At 47.5% G+C, this 27589-nt stretch overlaps 1 protein-coding gene across 6 annotated transcripts in view; it reads right to left on the bottom strand.

Moving 5' to 3' along the window:
- The window catches only part of Ctif (cap binding complex dependent translation initiation factor), a 240131-nt gene that overhangs the window by 20197 nt on the left and 192345 nt on the right, over nucleotides 1-27589 (bottom strand). For all 6 annotated transcript variants that reach the window (XM_075968253.1, XM_075968258.1, XM_075968256.1 and 3 more), the window contains one exon: nucleotides 18170-18325. In XM_075968253.1, the coding sequence (XP_075824368.1) occupies nucleotides 18170-18325 (156 nt within the window). The remainder of the gene's footprint in view (nucleotides 1-18169; nucleotides 18326-27589) is intronic.

Here is a 27589-nt window from a genome sequence, read left to right as displayed (position 1 = left end):
GGATTAAGGGCGGGTTTCTCCCCTTAAACTCACTGTTGTGAACAAACCACCATAGAGGGAGTGTATGTGATATAAGAGATAAGACAGACTCATGAGAGGGGACCCTGGGAGGGGACAAAGAGGTCTGGTTACCCTGGAGTTGGGGCCATTGCCCTGATGGGCAGACTACCCCAAAAAAGGCGGGTCCCAGGCATGTCCACTGGAGCCGTCAGGCAGTCTGGTCAGTCTGTGGGCTCGTAAGAGAATTAAAGCCAACCAACGCTATGCAAGCAGACTTAGATAGCAGCTTGGGATGGGAAGAGAGACACTTAAATCTGGCTTTAGGATTATTTTTAAAATCTTACACTATTATTTGCGTTTATGTATAAATGACTTTCTTCAGCTCTGTGCTAACTTGGTAGCGAAATTACATAGAGAGTCTGCAAAGGGTGATTTTATAACATCTTTCGACTCCTCTCAGTTGGACATCTTTGAGAAGACTTTTATTTAAACGTAACACATGCAAAAATGTGCCCAAATTCTAAGTGTTTGGGTACATTTCCATAAAAGGGAACGCCAGGTCAAGAAATGCAGCCAGAGTTGCCCTTACAGTCAGGAGGCCCTTCTCTTAGGCCACTGCCGCCTGCCGAGGCTGGAGCTGCCTGCTGAGGAGGCTGGAGCCCGGCCCTGCTTTTGGAAACCCCAGCTCTATATCGAACCTGAGGCAAGCACAGGGATGCTAGGGGCTGCGGTTTTCCCAGCCGCACCTGTTCTCGGCTACTCTGCTGAGGTGTTTTCTTTCTGGAGGATCATCAGGTTCTGGGAATTGGTGGGGCAAGGAGGGAGTTTTAGTCTGGGTATTTCTGGCTGACGACAGACATTCAGATCTGAATGAGACACCTCCAATGTGCCCAAGGACACATGGCGGGGAGGGCAGGAAGCCAGTGCCTCTCAACTCACTATGGATTTCTTTCTTTCTTTTTTTTTTTTTTTATGCCAGGAATGGAAGCCAGGTGTTGCACACGTGAAGCAGGTGTTCTACCGCTAAGCTCCAGCACTCAGTTCCATGATTGACTTTCTTGGCAACACGGAGCCCTCTGAAGATGGATGGAAACTAGCTGTCTCTCCCAGAACAATGTACACGCACGCGCGCACGCGCACGCACGCGCGCGCACACACACACACACACACACACACACAGGTTCCTAGATGTTTGGATCTAAATTCAGTGGGTTCCCACGAGGGCCACACTAGAGTACCAAGGGTCATCAGTGGAAATGCTTCAAGCGCATGGAGGGGGACTCCATAGGGTCAGCAGCACAGAGAGCGAGGGTCTCCTATGTCATGTGCCTTATGGACAACTGTATGGTTAAGGGATAAATAAGGCAGGATGGTCAATAAAGATGCAATAGTGTTCTCCACTATGTGTCAGATGCTTGATGAGTCGGATTTCTAGCTAGAGCTAGGCAGGTACTAGGGTTTCCCCCCTACTTTACAGATGAAACGGAACTTGCCACCGGCCCCAGATAACACCAACAGTGCGGATCTTCAAATCCTGTTAGTCTAATGATTTGATGTCTCATTCTTCATTCTAGTGCCCTCCTCCCAGAGAACACTTTCAGGTTCCCTCAGGGTTCTGCCCCGAAGATACCCACAGCTGGCCCGAGTTTCTCATGAAGACAGTTCAGTGTACCCAGCTTCACTTGTGGGAAATGACTCACCAGAGCCCGGCCACACTGGGACTCCAGGGGACACATACACACTTCCTGTGTCTCAGAGAGAGCCCTGGGCAGTGTGAGCTGGCAGGGCAGATCTCTGAGAGTAGCTAGAAACAGATTTAAAAAACAAAAACAAAAACAAAAACGAAACAACTCATCTAGCTCTGCGTTCCTGGGAAGAAGGAGCCACTGCCTGGGTTCACATGACGGTTCTGTTACCTGGGCCTTAGTCTTGCCATCTACAGAACTGGGATGGAGGCTGTTCTGGATTATGGTACCAGGATGTGGTCCTTCCTGCTATAGCATCTGCATGCCTAGGAACCTGTAAATTCTCCCTATGACAGCGAGTCTCATGTTAATATGCAGTAAAAACTCCTGAATGGGGATTTCCCAGTTGAGAACCACAGCTCCAGATCAGGGGCGGGAGCTACAGTCGCCAGGAGGATCTGGCCAAGGCTTGTTTTTCATGAGCGAAGAGCAGTTTTTATATTTTTTTAAATAGCAGGGAAGAAGTCTAAAGTCCCCCTCCTTCAAAAGACAATGCTGTGACACATACAAATTATGGACAATGATTCCGAGCTCCGTCAACCAGGATGCTGTGAAGAGCAGCCAAAGTTCAAGTTGCTCCTAAGCCACCGGACGGTGGATTGTTGGACTTCAAGGCACAGGGGTATGGTTGGACTTGATTTTTGCCCCTTGGCCCTCAAAGTCTAGAATGGTTCTGCTGTTCTATATGTTGTTGGTAGGCTGATCTGCAGGAAGGAGATGGGAGGGGAAGCTTTTTTAAACCAAGGGAGCCCCTGCTCTGCGCTGAGCAACCCCTTAGCCTTCTGCACGTGTCAGTCCTGGATGTGAGCTTGAAGGCTTTTATTAAGCAGTCAAGATCTAATGATGCCTATATGCAAACCTGAAATTTCACTTCTAGACTAGGGGCCTTAGGTGGAAGTCCCCTGCCCTGCCCAGAGGGCAGGATTCAGGCAGCTAGGCAAGATTTAATTCATGTGGGATTTTCTGGGTAGCAGGGCTAATGACCCTTCCCTACCCCTTTCAAACAGCTGGCCACCCTTTGCTTTCAGGGGCATCCACTTTTCTCACCTCTCCTTCCCCAGTGTGAACGTCCCTGGAAGGGCCACTTCATACCCCCCTGAGCCCTAAGACCATATGGTTATGACAGGAAAATCCATGGGGCTGAGCAGGGGTAGGAACAGGTGGGCAAGGTCTTTAGCAATGGTCTTCATGGGAAAAGGTCTCTTCCTCAGAGCACTGAAGGCTCCCCTAGCCCTCTACATTCTAATCCACTTCTTCCCACCAGCAAGAGGCCGCCATTAATCCCCAGACACCCCCTGCCCTCACCCCCACCCCAAGGCCTCCTGCTTTCAGGGTTAGCCAAGCAAGTCTTGACTCCAGCCCAGGGATTCCAGGTATTTCCCCAGCCGCACCTCATCTAATTGCTTTCCAGTCAGCTAATCCTTGGCCACGCCCTCAGCTCCAGCCAGGCAAGGCGCTTCAGTGTGGCCGGCAGAGTTTCTGAGACTTCCCATGGCGCTGGGCCAAGCCCAGGGAAGCCTCTGGACTCCCCTTGCCCAAACCACATCCTCCCTGCCCTTCCCCACACCTCAAACTCTCCTCTGACTACCATTTCCAAACCAAGCGGAACGCAGGCCAGCCCAGACTCAAAGCAGCAGACCAATTCATTCCCTTCCTGTCCCCTGCCCCAGGACTGGTCATATCCCCCTCTGGGCGAGTAGCCACCATGAGCCAAGAGGGGAATTGCACCTACAGTTCTGGTCTCAGGACTAATTGTTTTAAGCAGGGCTTCAGCCTTGAATCAAGGATAATTAGTTACTGCATGTGTGTTTGCGTTTCCACAGAGTGTTTGCACTTCCTAGGTCTAGCTTTCAACCCTGGGAAACCAGGTTCAGCAAATACTTCTATGTTTTAATATGTCTGAGCAAGGGAGAAGGTCTTAATTACAGAAATGGTTGCCCTAAGAAATCAAGCGGGCAGTAAAAGAATGGGTCAATTGTGCCTTCTCCATAGGGGGCGTAGGAGGAAACCACTGGCAGCTGCTGGCACTGATCCCCACTGTGGGTTCTGCTCTGAGACCTCTCAATGAAGCGTCAGCCAGGGCCCTTCTCCCTCCCTATATTTTCTTCCCACTTTGCCCGTTGGAGTTGGAGGATTGCTTTTTGCACTCCTCCCCACCCCAGGAGTTGGCTGTGAGTCTTGGGATTCAGCTCTTATTGCTCCCCCTTTCTGCTGGGTGTTCAGAGAGGGAAACAGGTAAATAGTACTTTTGTGACTTCTAGCATCCGAAATGGTTCCAAGAGCCTGCTGACTCCGGGAGCTAGCTAGCTCCATACCTGTGCCGGCCAGCACCATGGCCACCAGTGTCCATGGCCACATGGTGTCTGGCCCAAACTCAGCAGTGCCTGCACAGTAAAACATACACTAGGTTTCAAAGACTTAGGGGCACACACACAAAAAGATTATCAAAACTACTGGTTGCTAAAGTGATCCCAGCACCCAGGCTGAGGTAGGAGCATGAGAGTTTGAAACTAGAAAACTTCATGGGTAACTCTTTACTATTGGTTACATCATGTTGAAATTATAATTATTTAAATACCATTGATAATATAAAATTTTACCTGCCCCAGCTTTGGCTTCTAGAGAATTGAAAACTGCAGCAGTGGCTTCCCATCTGCTGACACTGGACATGGCTCCAGGGCCGAGATTCTGGGGGATGGCGGAGAGCTACCGCGCTCCTCAGGCTGTCTGTGTTTGCCACTGTGGCAGCCTCTCCCGCCACTCCATTCTCCCCGCTTTACTAACCCCCCTTCATCCTCCAGCCCCACCTAAGGGGGCTTCCTGAGCCAGTGGACACACAGCAGGTGGTTACCTAATGCCCCCCACTCCAGGGAGGGGGGCTATGTCCCTGGACACTCCTGGAAGCTTTGTGGGAGCCCCTCTGTTCTCTCCTGATGATCCTCACTCATGGGATCCTGCCTCTGGGCAGATGAATTAAATCTCCCATCTCCCAGGAAGTTTAGGGGGCTGGTGTTAAGAAAAGGCCGGCTAAATGGAGCCAGATGCAGGCCTGAACGCCAATAGCTGGGCAGAGGGCTCTTTTGTCCTGTGGGCACAGTCTACTTCTTGAGTGTGATCTTTGTTTATCTTGGGGTTCTGGGCTCACCTCTAAGAAGCGCATGCAGACAGCCTCTCTCTTTGCCTCTTTAAGGATTCTGCCCTCTCTTCTGAGGAGCTTCCTCAGGTTCCTTTTGGAAAGGCTGGCTGGCCATCGTCTTCTGTCCGCCCAGTCTAGACATGTTATTTCGTTAGTTTCTTCAATGAGTATTTATCCAGTACCTACCCTATGTCAGGCACCACTGGGGACCTAGCTATAAATAGACACATTTCCTGCCTCTAGAGTTCCCACGGTAGAAAGCAAACAGATTAACAAAGGAAACCTAAGGTAATACCAACGACGACTGTCAGGGCTGTGAAGAGAAAGAAGGTGGGCTGAGGACAGGGAAAGGTCCATCTGGGATGTGGTGAGTGTAGTCAGGACCCTCGAGAGGAACAGAAGGCTGAACAGAGACCAGAATGTCTAGCGAGCAGGCACACTACCTGGGAGTAGCTTGTGCAAAGGCCCCGAGGGTTTTTATTGGTTTCCTTCACCTTAGTGTTTCTTACTAAGAAACGCTTCACTTTGCACAAGTAAAAGGATCCCCTTAGTTCCTGTCTTGACTTTGCAGAGGTGAGGTATCCCTCAGACAAGGAGCAATAGAGAGGGAGGAATTTGTTTGTAATTAGCAAAACTTTGAAGTGCCATGAATTTAATTCTGCACCTGACCAGGACCCTGAAGGCCAGAGAGGGCAAGCTGCTAGAGTGTGCCAGCTTCAACTCCGCCTTCTTTGTACGTACCCCTCCTGCCAAGAACAGGCTGCACCCGGAAGAGGCTTCCTCTTGGGCTTGTCATGGGCCTGGAAGTCACAGCCTTGTGCCTTACTGACCCAGACCTATCCAAAGGGACCTGGATTCTAGCTGGCTCTAAGCAGATGGAAAGAAGGAGGGATCTTCCTGGGTCTCCCAATGCTGTTTCTGTCCCACAGTGGGGATGACACAGAGGATTGACATCAGCTCAGGCTGACCGTGAACTGTGAGTCTGCAGAGCTAGTGCAAGCCGAGAGCATCATGGGCCGTGCCTGGGCTTCGGGCAGCACCAGCTCTAGCACAAGGGCCGGCTTCCCTGCCTCTGTGAACTGGCCGGGCTTCCCCCAGGCCACTGTGTTCTATGAAACAGCATCTTATAGAGCAACGACCCTGACTTGAGTTACTCCGTCTTGGAGATAAGTGCCAAGAAAGAACAATTCTACATGGTGTATACATCACTTGCCAAACATCAGTTAAGTACAAACTAATAAAGATAGGTTTGTGCCCATCAATTGTGATACAGAACTGAATTAAATTGGCATGGGAAACACCAAGCACACGGGCTTGTCAGTTACCCAGAGGTACCACCCCTCACCTGAGAACTCCTGAAGACTACAAGGTGCCCAGGACACTGGTGAGCTCCCTCCTCACTCATCAAACCCCTGTTCAGGAGAATTACACAGCTAACGGCTCCTGCCTCTGGCTCTAGCTTGAGGGCAGTTTCTTCTGCCCTTGACACTCAGCCTACCTTAAACTGGCCTTTGAAGAGGCCTGTCACTGGGACCCACATCTGACATCTCTGAGCTTGGGCAGCTCTAAGCCCTAAGCCCTCTGAATTCAGGAGGGTTTTGACCTCCCTCTCTCCCTCCGTCCCTCCCTCCCTCCCTTAGACCTTCTCTTCCTTTTTTCTCTCTCCCTCCCTTTCTCTCTCTCTCCTTTTCTTTCTTTTTGTCTGAGACAGGGTTTCTCTGTGTAGCTTTGGAGCCTGTCCTGGCACTCGCTCTGTAGACCAGGCTAGCCTCGAACTCACAGAGATCCACCTGCCTCCGTCTCCCGAGTGCACCTCTACTGCCAGGCTGGTTTTGTTTGACTTTAGTCACACTGCAATCTTTCTCTCTCTGAGGGATAACGTGATCTGAGAGTTGATATTAGCAACCAATAATATTGAAATAAAGGCTGGAAGGATGGCCTGGCAGTTACAAATGGCACTTCCTCTTACAGAGCACCTGGGTTTGATTCCCAGCACCCACATGGTGGCTCACAACCATTGGTATCCTCAATTTCAGGAAACCCAACAGGCATACATGGGGTATACATACATGCATGCAGCCAAAACATTCATAAACATGCAAAATAAGCAAGTCCATAAAAATTTTAAGAATATCAGAGTAAAAGAATCTAACATTGCTAATGGCTAATTAAGTAAATCAGAATTATGTGGCAAATTGTAGCCAATAGTGTAGTTAATGAATATATTTTATTCAATTTAATAAATAATTTGGAAAGACACAAACATATCCACATAGGTTTCTAACATAATAGACTCATGACAACTTCCTCCTCCTTTCAGTTCCCCTTATTATGTTTTTAAACATAGCTTGCTTGCTTATTCTCTCTCTCCCCTCCCTCTCCCTTCTCCCCCTCCCTTCTTCCTATTCTTCTCTGTCTCTCTCCCCCAGAACTGCCCTCAGAAAGTGCCCCTGTCTGACATCTTCGTGTTCCCAAATCTGTTGAGCTGAACAGACTCTGTCACTGACCTACTGGGAAATGGCCGAGGTCGTGGCGGGATGGGGGGGAACCCATGTGTGCTTTTAACTGCCCCCCCAAACTTACAAGTTGAGACAGCTTCAAGCACAGGTATCTCTGCATGCCTGTGTCTCTTACCCATATTCTAGCAAGCTAGAATCCCACCCTTACAGTCCAGCTAAGCTAAGGGAACGTCTAGGAAACCCCACGCCTCCTTTTAGCTTCTCCACATCTATGTCCTCATCCTGGCCCGCCTTCAGCTGGCTCTGCAGAAGCAGGATGGGGGTGCTCTTGAAGTTCAGACATTAATTACCAAGTTAGAATATTTTTCAAATTACAAGGCATGGCCCCAGGAGACAAAAGGCTGGGAGGAGCAGGAGAGGGAGGGCAGGGGAGGTTGTCACTGAGATGGGGGCGGTGGAGGGGGCTCAGGCTAGAGGCTGGGTGAGTGGATATCCTGATCCCTGCTTCATCTCAAGACTAACACCTCCTACAGAGAGAGAACACTGAGACCAGGAATGGAGACTTGTAGCCCACCCAGAACTGGAAAGGAGACGCATGGCTTCTCCTGACTGTGAGCAGAAAAGTTTTAACCATTCCATGTCTCCCTCCCCATGGGAGCCCTCACTGCTTTTCACAAAGGGAAGAGACCAAGTCATTGTCTAGCAAGGTGATATGGAGCTGAGAACTCTCTAGAAGGGACCTGGAAGGGCAAGGGTCACAAGGGCTCTGCCACTCAACTTGATTTAAAAATACCCAAGAGTTGGTGCAATTAGGAAAATTACCCCACCAATACACCCATCATAGGGTTTATTCACTCTCCACAGAGCCAAGGCATTCTGTGTTTCAGAGAACGTACCCAAAGCTGCCTCATGCCACTTTCCAGAAGCCAGCTTTCCGTGACAGCCTCCTGAAGCCATGCTGCCCTCGGAGTGTGCTGGCCATCTCTGAAGTTTGAAGACTACTTAAAAACAGCCTGGAGCGGGGCTGGTTTCCCTCTGGAAACCAGTGTCTGGTGGAAGCTGGTATTCTTCTGACTGCAGACTCTCTATCAGATCCTGTGTTACCATGGTTGCTAAGGGGAACGCTGGCTTCAAATTTCACATTTCAGTGAGCTCAGTCTGGCTAAGGAAGCAGAGAACAGTTATGGGGGGGTAGGGGGGGAAAGGCTGGTGGGGTAGGTAGGAGACTCCCGTTTTATTTTGAGGCTGCTTCAAGGGCTGCCTCTGTGTGTGGAGGTTAGGTGGGGGTGGCGGGGATGTTCTGCCTAGGTCAGGATCATACCAGAGTGACTTGGCAATGTGTGCCAAGCCAAAGAGAGGAATAAATGGGTGGGGAGGGGACTAGATATGTGGGGATTACTTCAGCAGGATTCCAGGACAGGTTAGGCTGGGGTATTCATAGTGCAAGTCTTGGAGCCTGCAGGGACTCTGATGCTAAACCAAGAGCTCTGGTCTTGGTTACCTGGCCTGCATGCTCAGAGGAGCATTCTGCCAGATTCTGTGCCTAAGATTAGGGGTGAAAGAGACTGTTGAAGGAGAAAGAGTCTCCTGGTTTTACAGGATTCAATTCTTCCCTCCATGTCCTGTTTGACTGTTACAGTACAAACCGCTAGGTACTGGGCCCACTCTCTGCTAAAACGGCCCTTGGACTCCACCATTCCCTTCCCTAGACTCCCTCCCCCAATCTGCAGCACTGTTTCCTACAGGGCTTGAGTTCCCTGGGGTCCTCTGGCTCCAAATTTAGGTGACTTTGTTGTCTCAGTGCGTTTTAGTCCAATAAGGAAGTGGCGTTTTCTTGTCGTTAGCTGACCGACTACGCAAAGTCTCCATTATATGAGGTCTGGTGATGCGTTCAGACTACCGCCTTTGGAAACTCTTGGACCTGGACAGCATATAGCATGAAGCAGAGGGTGCTGGTGGGAGCCTCGTCTTTGAACCCCAGCAGTTCCCCATTCCCCAGCTACCCTCTCTTCCCTGTAATCATCCGGTTCCCAACCCACCGTGCATGTTCTGGGCTATGTAATTTCTGCAGATGTGGCCGCCAGTACAATGCTTCCTTCTAAGGTTAACGGGAAGACTCTGCAGTCAGACTAAACTGCTGCTTCGAACATGAGCACACTGTGGAATGGTGGTGTAAGCCTGCCACCCCAGCACTTGAAAGGCAGAAGCAGGAGGATCAAGAGTATAAGGTCCTCCTTAGCTACACAGTAAGTTAGAGGCCAGCCTGGGCTATGTGAGACCCTGCCATAAACAAACAAACAAGAAAAATAAACAGCATGGAATCCTACGATTCTGTGATAGGCAAGACCTAGACTCTAGGTAGCAATGGAAGAATGAAATGATATAAAGTAACTGGGAAGGGACTGTAAGCCATTACTACAATAGGCCAGAAGACAAGTCCAGAGAGTGGGGGCTCTCAGCCGTGGGCAGCCATTCAGGATGCTATAAGAATTGCAAACTGCCAGGTTTGGTAGCCCATGCATTTCATCCCAGCACCCTGGAGACAGAGACAGGGGATCATGAATTTGAAGCCAAATTTCTCATGGGGGTCCCTCACCATGGACGTAGGGTGTTAGCAAGAGCCAGGAAGAATGCAAGTTTGCCCATGGGAAATACAATGAATGGGACAGTGTGCTTGGTAGGGGTATCACATCTGACTCCAGGGGCCTGGATGCCCAGTTAGGAACATGGTCTTCTTAGTGGCCTCTTGAGGTAAGCTACCTCTCTTGAGTCATGTCAAGACACAGTCTGCACCATAGCAACGCATTGTGACAGGTCACGGTAGGGTTGCCACATGCCACCTGTTTTTCATGAATGACTGGCTTACTTGAAGCCTTAAAGCCAATCCAGAACATTCCCATGATTACATAAAAGAATCTTGAAGGCCTGAAAGCTGATAGATTAGAACTCTACAGCCAGGAACTCTAGCTGCTAAGATTCGAACTTGGGTCTCAGTACCTAAGGCCAGCCACTCCCACGATCCTTTTGACTGGTCAGTAGTTGCTCACTAAATGAACCTGGGATATCAACGTTCCTGTTACTTGACCATGGCCACAGACCAGAATCAACTTGGAAAGCCTCCATCCCCGCAGCCCAACCCCATCGCCAGGAAGTTTGGTTTACTGGGTGAGGGAGAGGGGCAAGGGCCGATTTGGGAATTAGCAATTTTGTAAAACTTCCAGAGGTGTAGGGTGAAACTCATTTCCCATGGATCCAGCCAAGCAATCTCCCCTCCCTGAGGGGAGCCCAGAGCATAGACTCACAGCCTACCGTGGGCTTCTTCTGGCCCCAGCGAGGCTGCCAAGCAGTCCCATCCCGGCTCTGGGGAAGTCAGGAGTGGTCCTGGCAAGGTGCCCTTGAAGAATATCCTGCATTAGCAGAGTCTTTCTACCCACACCCACTTCATCTCGGCCTTTTCCGAGGTCAGATTTCCCTGGAGCCAAAACAATGGCAGCAATTGAATGCACGCTCACGCACGGAGTTCAGAAAGCGGCTCTCTCATTGTTGCACAGAGCAGTTCCATTTCCCCATGAGCCGGACTTGCTGGCCTCGGTTCTCCTGGTACATCTGTCCGGCCCCTCTAGCAGCCCAGTTTGCTGCTTGCTAGTTCTCAGTGTGGAAGTCTTTGACTTCATTAGTTAAGCTTATTCAAAGCATTTTATTCTTTTTTAACGCGATTGTAAATGGGATTGTTTTCCTAATTGCCTTCCTGGATAGTTCATTATTAGCATGTAGAAATGCAAGTGGTTTTCATATTTGATTTTGCACCATGTGTCTTTATTGAATTTGTTTAATTTGTTAATGGATTTATCTTGAGATAAGGTCTAGCCATGAAGCCTTGCCTAGCCTGGAATTTGCTATGTAGATCAGGCTGGCCTCAAACTCACCGAGATCCACCCTTGTCTGCCTCTTGAAAGCTGTGCCCCCATGCCTGACTGGTAACAGTTCTTTGAAGGACATCTTTAGAATTTTTGGACTCAGTCTTGTTCTTCTTAAACTCACGATCCTACTAATTCGCTTGCGCAGTGCTAAGATCAGCAGCGAGAGCCACCATGCCCCATCAAATGCTTTATATATATATAACATCATGCCATTTGTAAATATGGACGGTTTTCCCTTTTTTCTTCTTCTATCTAACTCTCCTGGTCACGTCTAGGATTATGTTTAATATGAGTAGACAGTGCACATCCTTGTACTCATTCTGATCTTTGATCAGAGGTTCAGTATTGTGAAAATGTCTACACCAACCAAAGTGCTACAATGGTTCAATAAAATCCATATAAGAATCATAATCAACCAATTTTGCAGGAATAATACAAAATTTAAAAATTCAATTGGAACCACAAAAGTCCCAAATAACCAAGGCAATCTTGAGCAGAGAATAAAATTAAAAGGACCATAGTCCCTGATTTCAGAATATATTGCAAAGTCACAGTAACTAAAACAGCACGGTACTGGCATAAAAACAGACTTCTAGATTTTTATGGCGCAAAACAGAGAATATGGGAATAAAGCTACATACCATCTGATCCTCAACAAAGGGGAAAGATAGTCTCTTCAGTAAGTGGTACTGGGAAAACCCACATGCAGGACAATAAAACTGGACCCTATCTTACTATACACGAACAACAATGGACATCAAACACTCACACACAAGACTTTGAAATGCTAAAACTATTAGAAAACATAGGGAAAAGATGCTTGGCACTGGGCAGTAAGTTTGGAATATACTCCATAAGTACAGGCAATGAAAGCAGAAACAGCTAAGCAGACTTACGAAAAACCAAAATGCTTCTGCACAGGAAAGGAAAGGACCCACGAGTGAGATTGCAAGACAACCCACAGAATGGGAGGTGATATTATAAACCATACATCAAATAGGGCAGCAATGCCCAAAACAGCTAAGCCAGTGTTTCTCAATCTTCCTAACATTAAGACCCTCTAACACACTTCCTTATGTTGTGGTAACCCCAACCATAAAACTATTTTCATGGCTACTTCATAACTGTAATTTTGCTGTTATGAATTGTAATGTAAATATCTGTGTTTTCCAAGATCTTAGGCCACCCTAGTGGAAGGGTCATTTGACCCCCAGGTTGAGAACTTCTGATCTAAGGCAAAAAGCCTAGGACCATATCTAGGAAGCAGGCTAAGGCTTTGACTAGATATTTCATTGAAGAAGCCATGCATGAAGAGATGTATGAGGAGATGCTCAACATGATCAATCATTAGGAAAATGCCCATTTACACCACACGGAGCTATCATTTGATACCCAGGTGGCTGTTATCATACGAGACAGCAGTAGCTGGTGAGGCTACAGCAATGGGAACCCCTGTACAATGAGTGTTGGGATGTAAGGCGAGGCTGTGGAAAACTGTACCCAGGCTCCTTAGCAGAGGGCAAAGCAGAACCGTTTCCAGGATTTATTCAGATGAGCTGAGATCATGATCTCTAAGCCTGTTGTACACACTCCCATCCTCACTGCAGTACCGGTCACAAGAACCACACTAGGAAAAATAGTTGAGTGGCCATCAGCGCGTGAGTGGGTGGAGGAAGCACGGTGTATGTGCAGAAGAGAACATTTACCCAGTGTTTAAAAGAGGCAAAGCTCACAATACTAGCAATGTGGATGAGGCTGAAGGATGTTGTGCTAAGTGATACAAGCCAGCCAAAGCAGCTAACTACTGCATGGTTCACTTGCAGTAGGTGCTATGGTTTGGAGGTGGTTTGCCCTCGAAGAGTCTGTGTATTGGAAGCTTGGTCCCCAGTGTGGCAGTATTGGGAGTTGGCACAGAACCCTTCAGAAGGGTACGTATAATGAGGAGAAATCAGATCATCGGGAGGGGGGTTACTACCCCTCAAAGTGAGGATTGCTGTGGAGTGAGCTCTCCAGTTGCTCTATGAGAAGCAAAAAAAAAAAAAAAAAAAAAAAGCAGGTCTGACCTCTGTTCCTTTCTCTCTCTTCCGGCCTCATTCTGTGATCTTTTGCCATGATGCCATCCACCATGATGTGACACAGTTGGCAGAGCTGGTACCATGGTGTTTGAACTTGTAGCCTCCAAAAACTGTAAGCTAAATAAATCTTCCTCTTTTAAAAATAAAACAGTCAGCATCTGGTATGCTATCTAGAGAAACCACGCTAAGTCCCCAGGTCTCTAAAATAGTCAAATTCATTGAGTCAGAGAATAGAGCTACGGTTTCTAAAGGCTGGAGGAAAGCGAGGTGGGGAGTTACTTGCTCATCAGTGAGTAAAAAAAACCCAGCAGTTAAGCAGAGAAACGAGTTCTAGAGATCTGCTATTCAGTGTATGTCTAGACAGCACCACAATATTGATACTGAAGACCCTGCTAAGGGGGCAGATCTCTGGTTAAGCATTACCATTAATGATTTTTTTCTTTGTCTGCGTGTACATCTGTGTGTCGGGCACACATGCATGTGTGTGTGTGTATGTTCACATGCACGTAAGTATTTGGAGGCCAGAGATTGATGCTGGGGTCTTTCTTGATCACTTTCCACTTTATTAACTGAGGCAGGATCTCTTGCTAACCCAGAGCTCACAGCCTTGGCTAATCTAGCTAAGCAGCTGGATCCAGGGATCCCATCTCGGTCTCTCCAGCACTGGGATTACAGTCTTGTAGGCCCATATTTCTGTATGGCACAAGAGTCATAAGCCCGGTCTGAGATGGTCACGAACTCTGCAGACAAGCTGTCTCTGTTTAACAATAGCCAGGATGTGCTGCTCCTAGTTTCTTTTGTTATAAATGTAGATTACCTGAGAAGAGATGTTGGCTGAAGCTGATGACTTAAGATTTAAAAGGTTTGGTGTTTCCTCCCTTTGAAATTTGGAGGATGTCTTATAGAGATGCGAATTCATGGCCTACGTGACTGCTAGCAGACAGGTGGATGCGGATGTGACTTGAGCCCATTCACCTGGTTGCCTAGGAGAGAGCCTAATGTGTTTTCAGCTCAATTGGTGTGATGATATATAAGGTGTTTGGATAATAAACGAGGGGATCTTCGAGAGATCTTGCCCTTCCATGATGACCGTGTAAGCTGCGTTTGATTATTCCTCACGACTCCGTTCCAGTCCAGTTAGGGAATCTGTGTTGGACCCACACGGGCCCCAACACAGTCTGCTACGTCCACTCTGAAACGGGCATGAGGAACCTGCACCCTACTCCACATTTTCAGGACGACTGCTTTACTCACAGAGCCATCTCCCTAGCCCAAGAAAATAAGCCAAAAGGAACACGTTAAGGTGAGCAGAAGGCAAGGAGACACACATAAGTACACACAGAAGAATGTCTCGGTCCCTTCCTGTTACTTCCTCTCTCTGCTTCCTGGCTGCCACCGGTGAGCAGCTTTCCTTGCTCATGCCCATTCTCTGTGATGCTTCTGGCTCACCACAGGAGCCAGGTTACCATGGCTTGAATCTTCTTAAAACCATGGACCAAAATCAACCTTTCTTCCTTTTAAGGTTTTCTCTCAGATCTCAGCAGCCACAAAAACGTTAGGCTTAAACATTTGGGTAGGAAGGATGGGTACTACAGCCAGCTGCTTGGCTCCAAGGGACAGCTTCTGCCTTCCCAGCATGGGGTAGATAGTGCCGCAAATTGGGCTTTAGAAACCTCCTTCATCTGGCTCCCTGCGCTGGGGCTGCTGCTAGAGCTTGGATGTGAGTGTGTGTGGTAAAGCTGGTTAGGTGGCAGCTGACTCTTCAGAATTCACCTCTTCAAGGGTTCATCTTTTCTTAAGGCCACATCTTTCTTGGAAAGATCCTTCGATGGAGAGTTCGGATCTCCAGATCAACCCTGGGTATAGACTGACTGTGTGTCTCTGAGCAGAGACTCTTATTCTGTTCAAGATCTGGCATAGGCTTAGCTCCCGAGCTCGGAGGACACAGCTCTGAGAGTCCCAGAGCCCAGCGAGTCCTCGAGGAACACCTATGCTCTGCCCTAGCTACCCCAGTGCACTCAGCTCCCTCTGCCTGCACAGCTACTCTCTCTAACACTTGTTAGAGCTAGTTGTTAGAGAAATAGAGCCTTCTGGTTTGAATCTGAACTGTACCTCATAGGCTGTTTCGAGAAAGTTGAGCCCTGGGCTGTAGTGCTATTTGGGGGAAAGGCCTGGAAACTCTGAGGGCTAGGGCTGGCTGGAAGAAGCTCCATACTGAGGGTGGCTGTGTGGTGAAGGGAGTATGTCCTGCAGCGGTACATTATCCTCCATTGCTTCTGGTCCCGCTCTCTGCTTCCTGTTCTCCACCATACGCTCCAGCCACCATCATGTTCTGCTCAGGTGTGTAATCACGGACATGACCCTGGAACCCATGAGCAAAACCAAAATTTTCCTTCCTTAATAGTTTTATGTCGGGCATGCCCTCTATCACAGCCGTGCAGGAGAACCCAAGGGTAAGTGTGGCGTCGGCGAGAGCCTTTCTGTAGTTGAGAAAGCCCAGAGCAGGCGATCTTTTTCCCAGGAGGGTAGAGCTCAAAAACCAGGTGAAAGTGAATGCAGGCAGTGGGTAGCTTGATCCCAGCAGGTGTCGGAGGGGGGCAGGGGGCTCTGATTTCCCCTTTCACAAAATGCTGAAAGGCATAGATGGTTTTACTGTGCAACATCCCTGTGAACACAATGTGATTTTCCATGTCTGTTAAGACGTCCCCCCAAAGCTCGACTCATGGCCTGACTGCTTCTTGTCTCTGCAGACCTCGGGGCACCTCCGGATCTCACACCACAAAGTTTGCACTACCTTAGGTGGTGTGAAAAATCTCCCAGCAGCCAGGCCAGCACTCCCTACAGGCCTGTTTCCTGCTGGGGGAGCAGGTGACAACACCAGGGGGAGGGGCCGGACCATGCGGAAAGAATTGGGCAATTCAGGTCACTGCCCTAGAACAGCAGCACTTCTTATCTTTGATGGCTCATAGGGGCACACGGCCACGTTCCCAACGGGCACTCCAGCCCCCTGCCTCTGAGAAGGTCGTCTCACACTCACTCCAAAGGACACAAAAGGCCAGGCTGCTGGTCCTCCTGGCACTACACTTTGAGCGGGTTGAACCAGGGCCCTGGAGAGTAAAATCAAGTCATCAGGAGAGGCCATGCAGGGAATGAGGGGCGTACCTCCAAAGTGCAGCATATTCATAACGAAACAGAGACTGCCAACACGGGGTGGCTCAGGGTTGCGGGTTTAAAGGTGACCCAAGGGTGAAGCATGCTGGGCTTTGGCTGGAATGGGCCTACCCTCGTCCTATAAAGGAGTGCTCCCCGAACACAAGCACAGCCTGCTTCTGCTCAATGTGCTTATTAGAGTTTATTCGAAAACACAAGCATGCCTCTAGACTCTGCTCTTTTCCTTTCTGTGCCTTTTCTCTGCAGCTTTTCCCAGGAGGTGCTCGGAAGAACCTGTCCACTCTTCTGTCATCTCTGCTGGAGGCCCATGGTTGTGCCCCCCCACCCCACCCCCCGCCGCCCCTTCTTGCCACTTCTCTGCTCAGGCCCTCTGGTTCTCCAGACACTATCATTCCCTGTGTTAGCAGCAAAGGGCTGCTAAGGCAGGAGCGGACAGGGATGGGTGGAGCCAGGGCTGGTACCACCTCCTACAGAAAGATGCTGGGACCCTTTGTATTTATTCTTCTGGAACTTTCTGGAAACACTACCTCCCAACTTGCCTTCTCCCCCATACTCTTCTTCTACCTCCCATATGACCCCACCCCACTCCCCCACTCCCATCTGCACCCTCTTCCTGGTGATACCACCCATTTCCAGCCCAACAGAAATAGTTTCCGTACTTTCCATGGGACCTCTTGTAGAGCTTCTGATCCTTCTGTGCACCGTCCTCAGGACAGCCTTTGAGGAGACTCAACAGTGACCCACATAGATGTTCTGAGACCTATTTTCCTGGCTCTCATTCCCATAAGGACTCTCTTTCTGAAATTCACACCCCAGTGAATGTGGCCATGACGGTTAATGGGAGTCTCACACTCCCTCCCTCCCTCCCTCCCTCCCTCCCTCCCTCCCTCCCTCCCAGCTCACATCAGCCAACCTGATGGCTACCACTCTTAAGGCTTCTGGAGTCCTGTCCTCAGCTTGCTCCCTCCTAGTGAGAGGTGGGTTGTTTCCCCACCACCGAGCTTCCAGCTGGCCTCCCACTGTCCATTTCTGTCTTTTATTTTTACCCTCCCTCAACAGCCATGTGACCTTATAAAGTGAGCTTCTATATCTGGAAGAGTAAGCAACCCCAAACTTCCTTCTCCAAAATCTCTTGTCTTCTCTTATTATTTTACAAGTTTTATTTTTATATGCATGCATGCGTTTACGTGCACACATGTGGGCAACGCCCACCGAGGCCAGGGGAGGGCATTGAGTTCCTGGACTTGGAGTTACAGGTGGTTATAAACCGCCTCACACGGTGCTTGGACCTGAACCTGCATCTTCTAAATGAACAGTGAGTATGCTTAGCCTCTGATCCATCTTAAAAAGTACTTACTACTTTTTAAGAGCAACTTTAGAAGCAAAACATTAAAAAAAAAATCAGTGATAACCAACTCAATCCAAAGATCCATTCATTGATAGGCCACCCTAAACCTCTTCTACTAAATGCTAGATTAGGAATTACTGAAGTCTGAGTTAAACTTATTTCTTTATGCATGAGGAGGAACCAAGGAGGAATCACTCTCTCCTTTTCAAGGGATTCATTCTTTTATATGTAATTCAACTTCAATGCTCTCTTGTGTTTTACTCAAGCATCTCTGGACAGAGCCAGCAGTAGGGAGGCCAAGGCCTCTGCGCTTACCTCCCTGAGGCACGTGTAGATGGGGCACACCAACACTCGGAAGGGCTCCCCGGTGCTGCTCCGCATGGTGCCGAACACCTCACACAGGAAGGTGATGAAGCCCAGCCAGCGCTCCACATCCTGTTGCTGCAGCTCCTCACGCACAGTGAAGTCCTTCTGCAGAGGCACAAGAGACCACGTCAGCCTCAGCGGGGCTGGGAGAAGCCCAGGCAACACCAGCTGTCCCCAGCACCTACAGTCTACAGGCTGATTCTGTGTTTCAATGAGGACAAAGCTACCTGGCCTTGTATCCACGACAGCACTTGCGGTTACCTGAATCGGGGGGCACAGTTTTTCTTCCTCTGAGTGTTGCTCAGTCTTGGTTACCTTCCTCCTTCACAGATGTCCCTCAGCCTTGTCTGGAAGATCCCAAGACTACAGACTGGGAATGTGGTGGTGGTTGAAGTGTGTGTATGGTGGGAAGAGGTAGGGAATGACACCATTCTTGGATTCATTACCTCCCAGTTCAATCTGTTTTCGTCTCCTCTGACTCTCCAATCATCCTAGGGAGTTATGGAGAACACTGTCTCACAGATGAGCAGTCCACCGCTGAGGCCCATTTTAGGCCCTGTGCTAGGCTCAAAGTGGAAGAACAACCCTGTCCACTGGTAGCTTAGCAGATAATAGGAAAATGTTATTTTATTATTATGTTATGTGTGTGCCTGATGTGTATATGTGGGTGTGTGTGCCACAGGGGGAGATCAGAGGACAACTCTATGGAGTCAGTTCTCTTCTACCTTATGTGGTTTTAGGGGATCAAATTCAGGTCACCAGCCTTTCATGCAAATGTTGAGCCATCTTGCCCACCCAATAGGAGAATTGAAGGTCCTCAATCATTCATCCACCCGTCCACCTGTTCATCCACCCACCCATCCATTCACCTGCCCACCCATCTATTCTTCCACCACCCACCTGCCCACCCACCCACCCACCTGCCCATCCATCCATCCATCCATCCATCCATCCATCCATCCATCCATCCATTCCGGCAATATACAAAGGGCTAGGGTGAAGCAAGTTCACCCTGAGTTATTGACATAAGATAGATAGGTTAATTGCCATCAGAAGATTCTAGAAAAGTGATTTTAGGATCTCAGAAGTAAAAATATTCTCAACTGAAAATCAGAGCCTAGATGAAGGCTAGGATTCTGAGAAGCAGACTGCCTAGGGCAGTCAGATGATGGAATGGAACCGGAAGGAGCGCAAACTGCCAAGAGCTGGGGAGGGAGACACAGGGAGTCGTTGGGGAGTTTCAGCTTTGTAAGGTGAACAAGTTCTATTAGAGATTTCTTGTACAACCATGTGTATGTAACATTTTATATTGGTACGTGGTACACTTAAGATGGTTGAAAATTGTATCATTTTATTAAAAGTAAAATATCAAAACTTTCTTGAATGGATATTTCAGCCTATGAAATATACGCCTCAGTTCTGAAGGAATCGTGGTACAGAACAGGAAGGGGAAACTGAAATTGAAACCAGGCGGACTTTATGAAGAAGTTAAGTCAAAATAAGTCAGTAAAAGGTTGTTTTTTTAAGAGTGAATCAAAAGCCAGGAAGAATTTTTGGAAGAGAAGATATTTAATTTTTATTTTTTTAAATTCATTTTGGCTCAATTTGAATTTTTAAATGCAACCTAAATGATACTTTTATAGTAGTAGTTAACTAGAAATGCAATGAAATTCCTAAAGGCTAGTTAAGACTGTGGGAAGAGGACAGAAGACTGGAAAGCAAACAGTACTTCCTAATTTATACTGGGAGATTTTTATGTCATTGCCGTTTCCCTCAGCTTGAGTATCTGGGAAATATAAGGAAAAGTATGCCCTGAAGAATACTCAGATTGGGTACTCAACGGAGGCTCCTTCCTCTCTGATGACTCCAGCTTGTGGCACGCTGACACACAAAGCCAGCCAGGACAACAGACCTTTGTCAACTTGAAACACAAACGCATCACGAATGCCAAGTCACACCCTTCCTTTCTCGTTCATCCCTAAGATCTCACATTAAGAACATAAATAACTTTAAAAGTCCTACAGTCTTTACAAATTCAAACACATTAAAATTTTAGTAATTAATTTCTTTTAAAATCCTAAGTTTCTTCAACTGTGGGTCCCAGCGAAATATGTTCTTACTTCAAGAGGGAAAAATTGGCCCAGTCACAACCAAGGTAGAACAATTCCAACTGTCCATATGGTTGGGATCCATTTATGATCTTCTAGACTCCTCCAAAGGGCTTGGGTCACTTCTCTGGCTCCACCCTCTGCAGCATACACAGCTTGCTCCTCTCCATTGCTGTTGTTCTAGGTGGTCATCCCATGCTACTGACATTCCCAAAATACTAGGGTTCCTTGCTGCAACTGGGGGGCACTTTCACCAATAGCGTCTCATAGGCTCTTCTCATGGTGCTAAGCCTCAATCTCTTTGCATGACCCCTTCAGTCCTGGGCCTTCAACTTCCACTGAGGCTGCACCTTCACCAATGGCCTCTCCTGACCTCTCACAGTGCCAAGCCTCAGTTGACCCTTCATGCCTTCGAAACCAGTACCACCTGGGTGATGCTTACACATTACCAGGTCTGACTGCCAGCACGAGGTAGAACCTTGGCTGCCTCTGGAACACAGCTCCCCTGGGCTCCCAGGAAACACTTCCCAAAAGATTTCACCCCACTGATGCTGGTCTCTTCTTAATCACTGCTAATTTCTTAGCTCCAGCCAACTAGTATCAAGTATCCCAGCAAAGCAAGATTTGCTTTGGCAGTTCTGGCACCTTGTTAATCACTGCTGATTCTTCAGCCGCAGCTAATCAGAACCACAGAATCTTCTTTTTTTAAAATATTTATTTATTTATTATGCATACAATATTCTGTCAATGTGTATGTCTGCAGGCTAGAAGAGGGCACCAGACCTCATTACAGATGGTTGTGAGCCACCATGTGGTTGCCGGGAATTGAACTCAGGACCTTTGGAAGAGCAGGCAATGCTCTTAACCACTGAGCCATCTCTAAAATTCAAGATTACAAAATGGCCCTGACAGAGCCTTTACACTTCCCTCTGAGACTTCACAAGCCAGGCCTCCATCCTCTGCACTGCTCTCAATGCTCTTATCTTCCAACCTCCACAAAACATCCCACAGAGCACTTAGCTCAAAAGCTCTTCTAGCCCAAAGTTTCAAAGTCCTTCCACAATCCTCGCCAAAACAAGGTCAGGTCTGTCACAGCAACACCCACTACACAGGTACCAATTGTCTTAAGTTAGGGTTGTATTGCTGCAATAAAACACCATGAGCAAAAAGCAAGTTGGGAGGAAAGGATTTATTAGGTTTACACTTAAGCATTGCTGCTATTATCACTGAAGAAGTAAGGACTGGAACTCAAACAGGGCAGGAACCTGGAGGCAGGAGCTGATGCAGAGGCCATGGAGGAGTGCTGCTTACTGGCTTGTTCCCCCTGGCTTAGTCAGTCACCTTTCTCATAGAACCCAGGACCACCAACCCAGGGATGGCACCACCGACATGGGCTAGGTCTTCCCCCATTAAGCACTAAATAAGCAAATGTCTTACAGCTGGATCTCATGGAGGCCTTTCCTCAGCTAAGGCTCCTTCCTCTGATGACTCTACCTTGTGTCAAGTTGACACACAAAACCAGCATGTACAACTCTCACCTTCACGGCCACCTTCACCCACATGTATATACCCACACTTATGCAAATGCACATAAAATTTAAGAAAAGGTTGAGTATATGCTGAAAATTTGAATATACCAGGTTAAGTAGAACATATAATTACATTTGAGATTATGTGAGTGGGTTGCATTGTATTTCTAGCAGACGGTGTTATCCAAAATCTCAACTGAAAAAAAAAATCAGAAAACCATCACCAGCTAAAAAAATACAGGAAAGAACACAATATAGATAAAACTGGAAATTAACTAGAAGATAAGAAAGGAAAGTGCATACAAAAGCAAGAAGGAAAAATTAGAAAAAATTTCAATATGAAAACAAATATGGAAGTGGTAAGGCGTAACAAAAATCATTACTACGTTAAGTTGACAAACACAGTGAAGAATGCTTCAGAAGTACCGGGCGGTGGTGGCGCACACCTTTAATCCCAGCACTTGGGAGGCAGAGGCAGGCGGATCTCTGTGAGTTCGAAGCCAGCCTGGTCTACAAGAGCTAGTTCCAGGACAGGAACCAAAAGCTACGGAGAAACCCTGTCTCAAAAATTAAAAAAAAAAAAGAATGTTTCAGAAAAACAAATATCAGTGAAACTTACTGAAAAGGAAAGATATCAAAACCAGAAGAGATTAAAAGACACAAGCTAAAATGAAGTTATGAAAGAATTACCTTTACAGAGAGGTCTCTAAAGTCATGGCTCTCTAATAGGTAAATTCTTCCATTGAGATAGCTGTTGTCATTTGGAAATGGACCCAAAACACAGGAGAAAATGAGCTTGCCAGCCAATCAGCAACAACAAAATCTCCCAGTAAGTTAAAAAGAAAGAAGTGCGTCTGCCGACCTCTCTAATGTGAATGGATGGGGAAGTCCTAAATGAAATGCCAGCAAATAGATCCATTATAACCACATAGACGTTCGTCCCAGGAAGGCTGTAATGATTTAGCATCAGGAAATAATCTATAAACGCAATCTATTACATCAAGGGCTCCGACTGAAAAAGAGCAGCAATGCCCATGGGTAGAAGGGAGAGAGAAAATTATTAGATTATATGTATAAAAAACCCATGAGAACCCTCTAATAAAGATTAATCAGAGTTTAGTAACTAATTAATGAGTATTTAGATATTAAATTAATATATAAAAGTCAACAGCTTGCTTTCACGACACAATTTACCAGTGAGATGTTTTAATGATCAGAAGCTAATTTATTAAATCCTAACACAAACTTTTGTGTGTGTGGCAAGGGTACTGGATGTAGAGACTTGGGGAAAAAAATGACCCGAAAAGTAATTTGAAGGAATCATAGGGAAAAGTCACTAGTCAGGACACAACAAAATTGGAAAGGGTTGTATTACTTTTAATTTATTCCAAAGCTTTAATAATTAAAAGGCCATGGGATTGGCGGAGCATGGACAGCTAGATCAGATAACACAGAAACAAATTTGGCATCCACAAGGGTTTATCGTATGATCCCCGGGGGGCTACGAATCAGAGGCAGACGATACAGCATTCACTTGAGCAACACTGCAGCCACAGGGCTTAAAATCAGGGAGGAAGGGATCTACACTCTCAGCTCGTCCAAACCCTAAGAATAAAGAGGTGTGATAAAGAGGCAATTAAGAAGAACAAAAACCCGAAGGTGCAATGGAATGAAATCACACTTTTGGGTGGAGAAAGGTGTGTTTAGAGTGAGGTAGCAGAGTTTGCTCCAGAACTCTTAGGAGGCTCCGGGGCTGGGGATGGGACGCAATAGGCTTTCGGGAAATAGGATAGAGGGTAACTGCTTTAATATACAACAGCGGTTATCACCCTACGGGTTGCATGTCGGATATTCCACATCTCAGATATTTACATCACAATTCATCACAGTAGCAAATTACAGTTATGAAGCAGCCACAAAAACTATTTCATGGTTGGGGTAACTACAACATAAGGAACCGTATTAAAGGATCGCGGCATTAGGACAGCTGAAAATCACTGAGATAGGTATAGATGCGCGCGCGCGCGCGCACACACACACACACACACACACACACACACACACACACAAGAGCTTCAAGCTTGTAATGGCTCTGAGCCCATCATAGACAAATACAGAGGACATTAAAGGGGTGAATTACTGGTCAAAATAAAAACTGCCATCAAACACGTGGAAATGGCTGTGCATAGTGGCTCATGCCGACATGCCTATTAATTCCAGCAATTCTGAGGCAGAGGCAGAGGATTCACAGAAAGTTTTGGATCAGCCTGGGGTACAGTGAGATCCTGCCTCAAGAAAACCCCCCAAAGTGCACACACTTAATTCCAGTTGCAGATAAAGGAACGAAAATACATGCTTACCCATCTGCTATATAGCAAAAATTTAAAGATGGCAGCCATCGATGCTCGTAAGGACTCAAGCGATAGGCATTCTTTTTGTTTTACTTCATTTTATTTATTTATCTTTTTTTGAGGCAGGGTTTCTCTGTGTAACCCTGGTTTGTGTAACTCTGTAGACCAGGCTGACCTTGAACTCAGGCAATCGCCTGCCTCTGCCTTCCGGGTGCTGGGGTTAAAGGAGCTCAGCCGGAGACAAGCATTCTTATATATGGGCACTATACATTTTTCCTAAGAAGCCTTAATCAAGCTTTCAGAGTCATCTGGCAATTGCACCTCTGGGTTACTATGATAAAGAAAAATGAGAACAGGAAAGATCCTCTTAATGGGCCAGCGAGGAAAGTAAAGGAGCTTTCCTACAAGTCTGACTGTCTGCATTCAATCCCTGGGGTCCACACGGTAGGAGAGCACTGTTTCCTACACGCTGACCTCTGACCTTCGCATACAAGCTAGGACATGCACATGCGCGCATAAACATACACAAATACAACAAATGTAAGTGCTATCTTGAAGCAAGTTTAATATACATAAAAATCCAAGAGTCTAACCATCCAACAAGGCAATGGTTAAGTCAGAGATGACCCATGCACTCACTGACACTTGCTTATTGGCCAGATGAGGTGACACACGCCTTTGATCCCAGCACTTAGGATCAGAGGCAGGTTGATCTCTGTGAGTTTGAGGCCAAAATAGTCTACACAGTGAGTGAGCTCCAGGACAGCCATGTTTACAGAGACCCTGTCTCAAAACAAACAAAAAACAAATAAAAAAAAAACTTGCTTGTGAAAAATTTACAAAAGCATGGAAAAAATGTTTATCTAATGCTAAATGAAAGCAGCGAATCTCAACTGTGTGTGCGACATAATTTCCTCCACGGATACGGTTTTTTAAAAGAACGGTCCAGAATATTTAATATGGGTGCTTCCAGATGAGAATGTGGATGGCTTTTATTCTTTCTTTTATTTTACATTTTTTTCCTAAATTTCTCTCCACAACCAGGAAAACGGGTACTGACTGTAACAGTGCCTTTTCTTGCTCCCTCCCACCCCCACCCTCTCTCTCTTCTTAAAGTAGGACAGTGGAAGTCTTGGGGTGACTGGCAGCTGGCACTGACTTCCACCAGGCGGGGTGTGAATAAGCCTCACCTAGAGGCCAGAGCCTAGCCTGTGTCTCCTCCTGACGCGTGTTAGAGGTTGCCAGCTTCCCTCCACACAAAGAGCCCCTTTCTGCCAGCTGAAACTGGCCTGTCCTTGCTTCTTGACTCTGCCCCCAACCTCAGCCTCTTGCATCCAAGAGCAGCAAGGGGCCTCAGTTCAGGGGCAGTCATTTCAAAGTCTGCTATTTGGCTCTAGGTTCTCATCTGACGGGCAGGCTCCCTCCCAGTAACCCCTGGTGTCTTTCCCCAAACTTTAAGGCTACCATTTAAGCCCGGTTTCCTGCCTAAAACTATTTATTGACGTACTGCTATTTCCTGCACCAGCCACATCAATAGGCCCTGAAAGCCATTCAGTGTCTCAGGTTTCTCAAGGCATTCTGGGAAATTCTTCCCACTCTGGATAACCACACGAACTCTGGTGTGGTAGAATTCTGTGGCCAAGCCAAAAACAGCTGTGTACAGGCAGAAGGGGAAAAACACAGCTCCCCTACCCCCTCGACCCCTGCGGGCAGGCCAGCCGCAGCGGGGAGATGCTGCCGGGAGAGGCCTGGCCCAAGGACCACGGTGTATTTTTGCACTTCCTGGGATTGACTGGCAGTCCTGCACCCTGCACACTCACCACCATCCTGGTCTCGCTTTGCTTTTTTTTTTTTTTTAAACAAGTGACCAAGGGAGATCTGCCCATCCACACTGGCCTTCCCCAGTGGCTGCCATGTTTCTGTTCACAGAGGTACCGCCACATCATCCCCACACCCCCACTTCAGGGAGGGTTGGTGGGGAGGGAGAGCGTGGTCTTTTAGTGACTGTTGGGAGGAAGTTTTTGGTTTTATTTTCCCCTTGTGAGGTTGGGATGGACGTGGGAGAGGTAGGCAATGGGGAGTTGTGTGTGCTGGGGTGGGGTGGGGGCACCTAGAGGCTGCCAGCATCAATAGCTCTGCCTTTCTCCCGCATAACTGGTGGAGGCTAAAATGAATTATTTGATAGATTTTTTTTTCTATTGGAAAGAATAAAGACATTTAAGTCAAATTCACTTTTTTTTTTTTTAAATCTGGCTCCAACTTTCTCTTCCTCCAGAATTCTGCTCCAAAGTCTCCTCCTCAGAGAGGCTCCCTCTGACTACCGGCCTATAGGAGCAGCTGCCCTGCTTCTCCCTAGCTCCCCCTGGCTGTTGTCGTCGGACACGGGGCCTGAACATGTGGCTGACCTGATGATTCTTAGTAGTCAGTTATTTTCCCACTCTGGAGAGTGTGATAGCTAACTTAGTCAGATAGCTCATGGGGAGGGACCCATGCCTCTAGGATGGTGCCTGGCTTGTGGGAGGTGTTCAGTCATTGGGAACCCGACAGATCACTGCTCTGTGATAGGTGACCAGATGCCTCTTCTGTGAAACCCCCAGGCTGCTTCTCCTCCTCCTCCTCCTTCTCTTTTTCTTTCTTCTTTTTTGTTTTTTGACGCAGGGTTTCTCTGTGTAGCTCTGTGTAGTCCTGGAACTCGCTCTGTAGACCAGGCTGGCTTTGAACTCACAGAAATCCACCTGCCTCGCATACAAAGTTCTGGGATTAAAGATGTGTGCTACCATGGCCTGGCTGTTCTTTTTTTTTTTCATGATGCTCTTCTTTCTCACCCAAGATTTGAGAGTAGAAAGGCAGGGCGTTTGCCCGGCTCACCTTTCCTTCTCTTTGTGGCTGTTATTATCCTTCTTTAATTTCTTGTCACCATCTCTATGCCAGCTTGCCAGGCCGACTCACAGTATATTTCACTATTGTGGGTCTTTTACAATGGTGTGAGCCCAAAGGAAGACAGAGCCCCTCTCTCCTAACAGCCAATTCCTAAACCCTGGAGTGGGGTTGCAAATGGCCCTGCTTGTCACATGGCCCTCCTTCAGACCAATCACTGCTGTGCATATGGAGCCACTGATTGGTTAGTCCTAGGTCATACAGGCTTTTAGGGCAGGGGACAAAAGTGTCCTATGACCTAAGTCATATAGCCTTTTTATGTAGATTTACAGGGTGCCTGTAGACCCCTGGACAAAAGACAGACAATAATGCCACTGCATACACAGACATCCATCAGGTACCTGTCGCGTATGCCTCAAACTCTACTGAACATCATCTCGAAACCTTCATGTACTGGTGTATTTGTGCAAAAGAGAATGACATTAAGGATGATCTTGAATATGT

This window comes from Microtus pennsylvanicus, chromosome 4, assembly GCF_037038515.1.
Source record: "Microtus pennsylvanicus isolate mMicPen1 chromosome 4, mMicPen1.hap1, whole genome shotgun sequence".
In the NCBI taxonomy this organism is placed as follows: domain Eukaryota; kingdom Metazoa; phylum Chordata; class Mammalia; order Rodentia; family Cricetidae; genus Microtus; species Microtus pennsylvanicus.
This window is presented reverse-complemented; position numbering and strand designations above follow the sequence as displayed.